We start from the raw sequence: 9,673 nt of genomic DNA on the forward strand, positions 1-9,673 counted from the left end.
AATAGCTAAGGAACAATGTTCAGACTTTTAGACAGTGGCAGAATAAAAGAGTGGGGCTAGGTCATGGTGGCCATCTTTGCACTGAGTTTCTACCCATGTATTTTGCCTTTGGAAACAGATTACATACAGTCACAACATATATGTACACAAACATTCCCTGCATGGTTGAGGTCCTGCAGCATGAGTACAGAACTTGTGTGTGCAAGAATGAAGTCACTATGGGAGCCATTCTAATTCCCATTCTTCACATTTTCATTGTAAATGAAAGTGCATCCAAGTGTACTGAGGTTAAGCAAAGAATGATAAGATCTGTGAACTTTGTCAGTCTAAATAAAGATCCAAGAAAAGAAAGCACAGGTCCTGATTTTAAATTTGGAGAGACATTTTGAAAGGGCAGTGTGCACATGAAATCTGGATACAGAAACCACATTTGACTTACAACATCCCCAAGTTAAAGACAAAAACAAAGCATCTTTGAAACTTGAGACAATCCCATAACATTTATCAGTCTATATATCAGTGTTTTCTAACTTTATAAACTCAGCTGTATTCTGGGATGTGCATAAGAATAGAACTGCCCAAAGCAAGCAGCAACCTTTCAAATAGTTTCAGATAAAACTAAGAAGGGGAGGCATAAATCATTTCATGCCCAAACTTAAGGTTGGATAAATAATGGTATACTCAATTAGAAATGTTACTGTGTATCATGTCTAGGGAAGTGAAAGTACAGGAAAAAGAGGGGGGAAAGTGTATTCCTAGAGATATTGGAAACTAAACATTAAAAAAATCCAATAGAATATCATCACCTTTAGAATGAATGAAATGCTTTTTAAAATGAAGTTTTACTCATCCAAAATGCAAGGAATGACATTGTGTGAAGATTAGTACCTAACACAGTCCATGAAATAACAGAACAACAATTCCTGCTCATACTACAATCATACACCAGACTCAAATCCATGATATATTTCTGCACTATCACCTTCATGAGAGGAGCATCCAAGCATACTTTCATTTCTTATGATGGTAATACCCTGTGAAGAGTTCATTATTTCCAATGCTGAGTTAAACTTCACATCTACGTATACTGCTAACCTATTCCTAAGGACTATGAAACTCTTTCTTCCAAAGAAGAGGGTTTGGGCAAAAGTGGGCTTCAGGGGCTGCATGTGGCCCACAGACTGCTCCTTCTCTTCTCCTGATCTAGCCGTATAAAAAGGCAAAAATCGTGATCTCAGTCAATCAAAGAGAAATTAAATTATTAATAAAACATGCTATCTAGTTTATTTATTAGAATTAAATTATATTTACCAAGCCATCAATAAAATGTATCCAAACTGGATCAAAAAATGCAAACAAAATATATTTTTACTTCACAAAGCAAAGCCTTTTGTTGATGAGAAATGATAGTATTAAAGTCAACAGAACCTTTATGAGTAAAGAAACATTGGTGCATTACAGAGCGCCCAAAAATGGCACTCTGCCAGCGCCGCTGGTTGCTGCATCCAGGAACTGCAGCGGACAAACTGCGCGATTCCTGGATGCAACAAAAAGAAGCGGCAAAAAGTGGCTTCTTTTTGCGCCCCGGAAGTGGAGCTGCAAGTCGCTAGTCGCACACTCGTGGCATCACTTCTGCCGTGCAACGTGCGGACACTAGGCGTCCGCGACGTTACGATGGTGGCGCCCGTGTAGAACGGGCGCCCGCCATTTTGTATGCACCAAGCACGTACTAGGATTAGGGGTGTCCGGAAAGGACGCCCCTTTCTAACCCTAGTATGTGCTTGGTGCGTACTTTTGGCCCGTGCAGAACGGGCCATTGATAAATAATATTATTTTTACATTTTGTGATTCATCTGTTGGGGCAGGGTTGCCAGATCTCAAGGCTTAGCTCAGTTTTCATGGGTTATCTGCAGGCATAAACTGAAGGTGCAAATTCCACAGTTTAAAAGGGCTCATCCCTGGGCAAGAAGGGAAGGCTGTGTGTGGATAGAGTTACAAGCTTGGTAGATGAACGGAACATTGTGGATATAGTTTGATATTCTTGAAAACAAGCTAGTAAAACATGGGCTACACAATTGACTGTTAGGTGGGCTTGTAAGCAGTTGACTGGCAGAATCCAAAGAGTGTTCACCAATGGCTCCTCATCATTCTGTAAAAAACAAACTAGTGGAGTGCCACAGGGTTCTGTCCTGGGCCCAGTGCTATTCAACATGTTTATCAATGATTTGGCAGATGGAATAGGGGACATGCTGATCAAATTTACATGGAACACCATATTAGGAGGGGCAGCTTATAGCCCTGATGAAGGATCAGAATTCAAAACGACCTTAAAAAATTGGAAATCTGGGCCAATACTACTAAAATGATTTTCAACAGAGAGAAATGAAAGGGATTGCACACAGGTAAATAATAATAATAATAATAATAATAATAATAATAATATAGGAGGCCACCTGGCTTGACAACAGTACATTTAAAAGTGATCTAGAAATCTGAGAAGACCACAAGCTGAACATGAGTCAAGAATGTGACATGGTAGCTAAAACAGCCAATGTGATTCCAATGTAATAGGAGTATAGTGTCTAGACTGAGGATGTAATAGTACCACTATTCTGCCATGGCCGGACCTCACTTGGAATATTATGTCCAGTTATAGACAACACAATTCAAGAGGGATATTGACCAGGTGGAACACATCCAGAGGGTGGTGAACAAAATGGTAAAAGCTCTGGAAATCATGCCATATGAGCAGGGGCTTGTTTCACCTATACACCTGCAAGAGATTCCACCTAAACATTAGGAAGAACTTTCTGACATTTAGCTGAGTTCGACAATGGAATATGCTGCCTCAGAATGTGGTGGAGCCTCCTCCTCTGGAGGTTTTTATCGAAAGTGGATCGCCAACTATGGGAAATGCTTTGTGTATTCTTGCATGGCAGTGGGTTGGACTTGATGGCCCTTGCAGTGTTTTCCAACTCTATGATTCTAACTGCTAACTTTAACTAGAAGAGTACAAAACATTGAGGCACTTCCTCCCTCAAATAAAACTAGCATGAAGAACTTAATACACTTCAGCACTTGTAACATCCCCCTGAGAACTCTGAGGAGGCAGTTGCATTATTGATGGAGAATGATTTGGCTTACAGCCCTTTGGCCAGGGTTAATAATTCCTTCCCAAATTAAGCAGTTCACTTTCTTTCACCTTCATCTTCACCACTTACTTTATCCTTCCAATGAAATAGTTTTTTGCTTATTTGTGGTACATTCAATTAATGTTTTACAGTGCACCCTTCTTTCCGGACCCCCCCCCCCACTTAAAAGGAATAGCACATATGCCCAAGCCCCATTATATTCACGGGGGTGCACATCATTGTTTCTTCCGGCGCATGGCGCCACTTCTTCCGGTACTGCTTTCAGCTGAAAGCAGCGTGTATAATGTGGGCGCACTCTACTTTGCTCTAGAACTCTTTATTTTCTTTAGTGGCAACAGACTGATGCAGCTGGTCTTCTGGAATTTCAAAGTACCACATGAAATTGTATCTCATGCTACTCCACCTACATTCAGACCCTCTGACACAAAAATTCAAACAGAACATACAGAGATGACTCAATTCTCACCCACAGTGTTAACCACTAAATCGACAAAATCAAGATTGAGGATATTAAAGACAAACAATTCAACACTATGGCCAAGATTCAATACATTTTAGCATATCATATCCATATACCAGCAGTTACATTGAATCCTACAGTTTGCAACAGGTGCCAAGGCCTTGACCCACTGCACAATGACCACATAGCTTCCTAGGCACTACATCAAAAGTGAGATAGACAGATGTGTACTACTTTGTAGAATGACTGGTTGTACTGGAGAACACTTACACAATCTCTGAGAAAGCACAATTGGTTGTACAACTTTTTTAATTCTATGGTAATGCCCCAGTTGAATTCTAAGCTATATCCTACCAAGTCTTCCTCTTTGTTAATTCAAAACATGGCTTTCCTTTAGGGCATGCAGACCACTATTAGGCACAAAAAACAGATGCTCTGTTCATTACCAAGTCAACAGATTTGTGCTTGCAATCAAATGAACATGAAGAATTAATGCTCTTAAATAAATGGATCAGCATTTGTGGGCATGTGAGTTTGCATGAAGATTAATTGTTTTTGTTATAATACTAGAGTGTGGCCAAGGCAAAGACTGTCAGGAATTCCCACCACGTTCCATCCCTCAGTGGTGTTGAGATTCTACTGAGCAGATTACATACTGACTATTCTACCTCAGTCATACACGGACAACAGTGCAGAAATGTGACAATGTACACTATAGTTACAGTCACAGCCATATCAATGATAAGTCCTACTTCAGTAAGACTCAATGATTACCTGATGCCACTAAATAGTGACATTCTGAGTGATCTCACTTGGCTAGATTTGCATTGATTTACTACAAATGAGTATGTTGAAACTAAGAAAGCAAATGAGAGCTCCTGGCATTATATAACACCATATTACCTAAATACTCAAATACAGTGTTGGCTTACAATATTAAAATTGTGGAATTGTAGCCAACTGTGTCATACTGGCAGCAAACTGAGCTCACAGCATGCTCCTCCACCTAATCTTTAGGGACCCCCTCCCCCTGCTTGCTCACAATACAGCTCACCCCAATCATGAGGGTCAAAATCTTCTCTATTGCATTTGCAGGACGCTGGGAAGCTATCAAATGGAGGAAGATATGAGAAAATTTACTTGCATTGAGTCCTTCTGCAGTGCAATGTTAAGAGGGAACCAAAGAAGTAGAAGCAAGGCATAGTATGTTGACATCATATAAAAGGAACACAAGATCTGAATCCTTTTATTAGAATAATGTAAGTCATTCTTACACTAAAAAGCAAATTTACAAAATGCGTACAAAACATTACCATTTACTATTTTAGTATTTAAAGACTACAATTTTTTTTCAAAAAAATATATAAATAATTCAAACCCATCTCAGAGGGTGAATATACTGAAATTAAAACCTATTACCAAAACTACCAGCCATGTGTGTCCAGCAGACATAAATCCAGCTCAATGGACTTTGGTGTATAGCATTCACACACACCTACCTACTTCATTTATTGGGTTTATTTAAATTGCTTCTGGAACAGAATTTGCTGTGCTCAAGTAAGGATAGCTTTTTACTGATTTATTGTCTTGTATAAGTGCTTTATGGGTCTGATGCTGACACAGAGAAATCCATGGCACAATGTCACCATAATGCTGCCAAGTCCTTAGCCTCACGTTCCCTCTGCATTGTGGCTACAGCTGCTCCATTTTACAACAAATGGCACTTGAAAAGCTCTCAGCCTTACTCAAAGATAAATGGAAATTAATTTTCCTTCAGCCTGGATGCCCAGACTGTGCTGACTTCAAGGAGGCAGAAGATAATATACAGCACACCACTGTTTGCTGCAACTGAACAACAAGATATCCCAGGACCAAAATAAGTAACTAAATTTGAGACCAACACCTAGGAGTTTGAAATATCTTTCTAGGCCCAGATTACTTTACATCAGATTCTATAGCAGACCACATAAGAAAGAAACTCTTATAGAACATGGCCACATAGCCCCAAAACCCCACAAAAAACTATGGATGCCGGCCATGAAAGCCTTTGACTTCACAAAACTCTGGACCTTTAATTTCATTTCTTTTTTTTTTTTTTTTTTTTTTTGCATGTGTACTTGATGTTTTGATATCAGAATGACCTGTTGTTGTTGTCGTCATCATGGAGGGAGCAATCCCACCATGCTGATCGCAATGGTTATTATTATTATTGTACAGCACACACTGTGGAAGGAGAAAACACTGAGTGTCCTTTTCTGACTTTCCCCCCCTTGATAAGCTTTTTCTCCACATGCCATTGCTCAGTTAAGTCAACTTTTAGTTTTCCTCTTTCCCCTCTTGCTGCTGTTCCTGGCCTGTTCCTAGATTCCCAGCAGACTACAACTATCCTTTCACTCCTCATCTCCTAGCACCATCTGCTGCTGGCCTGTTTCCTGCAAAGTAGGCTGCTGGCACAGCAAGTTGCAGTGACAGGAGGCAAATGCTTCCCTCCTGAGCCGGAATGACTTCCCTGCTCTCTCCACAGTAGTATTGCCTAGGCAAGACACTGCTGGGTGGCTTTTCCTCCTTAGCGCTTTCCAATACTTCCCATGAGAACAATGGGAGTGCAGAGAAATAAGAGCGGAAGCTCGCAAGAGGCAGAATGAGCCTGGCTGACTTGGCACTTGTAGTTTACTCCACCGGCATACTATCTCAACCTCCTTTGGCTTCAAAAGCTAAGAAGGAGCAGGCTCAGTTAACACTTTGATGGAAGACCACCAGGGATCTGTAGGTAAGGCTAGATAAGAATCCTGCCTAAAACTCTGGAGAATTATGGACATTGCTGACAATATTGGGCTGGATGAAACAGTAGATTGACTGAGTAAAATAGGGCCCCAAAGACTACAATCAGAATTAAGCCTAAACATGCCAAGTACCAGTACAAAGGCTTAGGCTGTGTTTTTCTCAAAGGGAGTTTATAGCCTAGACAGAGGAAGGATTGGGGAGGGAAGGGAGAAAGGAGGGCCCTGAGTGTGAATAAGGCAAGGCCATATATGTCAAAGGAACCAGGATGGTTCAAAAATATAATTTTAGTAACAGAATTAAGTGACCACGTTTAGGAAATGAAGTCTCATATATAACATCTCATATATAATTAAATACCCTCTGCAGAGATAGGAAAGGAATAATGTAGTGGAAGGTTTGTTTATCAGAACTGGAGAGGGTGAGTTGTGGAAGATGGTCTTGCAAGTCAAAGGAGTGAGAAACTGGTGTGAAAGAAACTACCAGATGTGAATAAATAAAAAAGAGATGCTTTGGATACTGGGGCCAGAGAAGGATGGGCTTACAAGCATAGAGGTGAAACAAGATGCAGATGGTGGAAGCATGGGAGCTAGATGGTTGGTCTCTTTGAATATTTGTACCAGGTAGAAGTACCAGATCCCAGCTGATCTTGGAAACTAAGCAGGACCAGCTCTGGTTAGTACTTGGGTGAGAGACTACAAATGAAAAACCAGTGCTATAAGCAGAGGAAGGAACTGGCAAAACCACTTCCGAGTATTCCTTGACTAAGAAAACTCTATAAAATTCATGGAGTTACCAAAAGTCAACCAGCGATGGAAGGCATGGATTTTATAGGTGAGCAAGACAAAAGGGTGGCTTCATGGAAAGAAAACAGCATCAGGAAATAACTAAAGAGGCTAAAATGATCTAGAGACGTGCAGCTACACACATGTGACAGTGAGGTGCATCCAGGTAAACACAGAGAATTCCACCATGGTGGTTACTAGAAGCACGAGGTTAACATGAACATACAGCAGGATGAAAGAGGTAACAAGAGAGAGAGCCTGGAGTCAGTTCAGTCCTATATTAAGAGGGGACATTCTAGTCCTACACTGACCTGAGAAGTCAGTTTAGCTCCACAGGGCTTACTTCTGAGTTAGAACCATAGAGCTGGAAGAGACCCCAAGGGCCATCCAGTCCAACCCCATTCTGCCATGCAGGAACTCTCAGTCAAAGCATCCCTGACAGATGGCCATCGAGCCTCTGCTTAAAGACCTCCAAGGAAGGAGCCTCCACTACACTCTGAGGGAGTTTGTTCCACTGTCAGGAAGTTCCTCCTAATGTTGAGGAGGAATCTCTTTTCCTGCAGCTTACTCCCTTCTCAATATGACACCCCTTCAAGTATTTAAACGGGGCTATCATGTCACCCCTCAGCCTTCTCTTCTCCAGCCATGGACATGGCTGTGCTGTCAAATCCCGACCCCTGGGAAAGTCCAGCAGAGCCACATCCAAAACCCCTGGGCTGGCTTTTGGGGGGGAAAGGGCGGGGGCAGAGGGAGAGATGCCCCCAAAGGGCAGTGGGTCACCCCCCTCTCATTTCGAAGAGCTGAACGAAGTTCCTCCTCCCCTCTCCCTAACTTTTTTTTGCTTCCCCTTCGGAGCTGCCAGGGGGAGGGAACCATCCGGTAACGGTAACGAAGCTGGCAGGCACAATAACGAATTACTGTCAAAGTGGTCTCAAACCGAGTTACTCCTACAGTGTGGATGGGAAGAAAACAGAAAGACCCACTCTTCCCGACAGAGAAGCAGCTTACCTCCACATTGAAGTACTGCTCCGCTCCGCACTGTCCAGCCGTGGCCCATACAATCCAAAGCAAGGCTTGCCCGAAAAAGAGCCCCGAAAAAGGCGCGCAATCCCCGGGGCTTGCAGTGCGGAAGGCGAGGCAGAGCATAGCGGACGCCGGGGGGAGAGTGAGTGAGTGAGGGTGTGTGTGTGGTGTGTGTGCTTGGAGGGAAGAGGGGCAGCGAAAAAGGGCTCTCTCTGGTGTCTTTCTCCCCGTCCCTGCTCTCTCGGCCGCTGTCTTTTTGTTCCTGTTCCTCCTCCTCCTCGGCCTCCCTCCCTCTGGAAGAGCCAGGCGCCCAAAGAAGAGAAAGCGAGGCTCTGGGTGTGGAGCTAGAGAGACAGAGAGACACAGAGAGATTTCTCTCCGGTTGGCGAAGGCAGAGCAGCTCCTCCAGCAGCTTCGCCTAGAGCTGGGGAAGGAGAGGGAGGCAGAGGGCAGGCAGCGACCCTTGGCTCCCGAAGGCGGGCGGCGGCGGCGGCGGCGGCAACAACAAGCCCCACATTGAGGAAGCTCAGCTCTTCCTTCTCCTCAGCATCCTTCGTCCCGTGGAGGGAGAGAGGGAGAGAGGGAGGGAGGCTCCTTTGCCCAGGCGCCACTCCTGAGAGTGGTCCTCCTCCTCCTCCTCCTCTTCTTCCTCCTCCTGCTTTCCCTCCTTCTCTAGCAACTCCTTCTCCTCCTTCTGTCTCTCTTCCTCCTGCTGCTTTCCCTCCTTCTCTTCCTCCTCCTCCTCCTTTTTCTCTTCTTCCTCCTCCTCCTCCTCCTGCCCGCCAAGGCCTGGGCTGCCCGGCCTCTGGCTCTCCTCCTCCTCCTCCTCTTCGCTTCAGCCTCGCCTGTTATGATGCTGCCTCTCCTCCTCTTTCCCTCTCCGCTAGTCCTGAGCCTTCCTCCCTCATCTGCATAACCCCGCCCCCTCCCCTCCCCTCCTCTTGTCTTGGCCCAGGAGGAGGCGCCTCCAGGAAAGAGGGGAAGGGGCTCCTCCTCGGGCTCCGCCTGCGGTGCAAGGGGCCGAGGGTCTCTTCCTCCTCCTCCTCCTCCTCCTCCTCCCTCCCCGGTCAGCCAAGGGGGGAGGGCCGAGGGGCTCCTGGAAAGACCCACCGCCCCAAAGGAAAGCGAGAGCCTTTCCGAGGGAGGGCTTGGCGAGAAAGAGTGGCCACACCGGAGTGAGGAGAAGCCTTGCCAATCTCTCCATCGCCGCCGGGGAGGAAAGACACTGCAGGCACTTGCACTCTTTTCCACTTAAATCTGGTGGTGGCCCTGTGCCTCCGGGGCCTTTCCGACCCATGGCGACCCTGTCATGGGGTTTTCTTGGCAAGGTGGGCTTCAGAGGGGGTTTGCCATGGCCTTCCCCTGAGGCTGAGAGAGTGTGACTTGCCCAAGGTAGACTCATCCAAGGGTGCTGTCCTATGGGAGCTCGAGTGGCTTGCCATGGCCAAGCCGGGAATGGAACCCTGGTCTCC

At 44.8% G+C, this 9,673-nt stretch overlaps 1 protein-coding gene across 3 annotated transcripts in view; it reads right to left on the reverse strand.

Annotated features, from left to right (window-relative positions):
• The window catches only part of MMP16 (matrix metallopeptidase 16), a 234,511-nt gene extending 225,544 nt beyond the window's left edge, over positions 1-8,967 (reverse strand). For all 3 annotated transcript variants that reach the window (XM_089517581.1, XM_089517580.1, XM_089517582.1), the window contains exon 1: positions 8,187-8,967. In XM_089517581.1, the coding sequence (XP_089373707.1) occupies positions 8,187-8,324 (138 nt within the window). In that variant the 5' untranslated portion in view covers positions 8,325-8,967. The remainder of the gene's footprint in view (positions 1-8,186) is intronic.
• Between the last annotated feature and the right edge of the window lie 706 nt (positions 8,968-9,673).

This window comes from Sceloporus occidentalis, unplaced genomic scaffold, assembly GCF_023333645.1.
Source record: "Sceloporus occidentalis isolate IW3139 unplaced genomic scaffold, rSceOcc1.0.p SCAF_3, whole genome shotgun sequence".
Classification (NCBI taxonomy): Eukaryota; Metazoa; Chordata; class Lepidosauria; order Squamata; family Phrynosomatidae; genus Sceloporus; species Sceloporus occidentalis.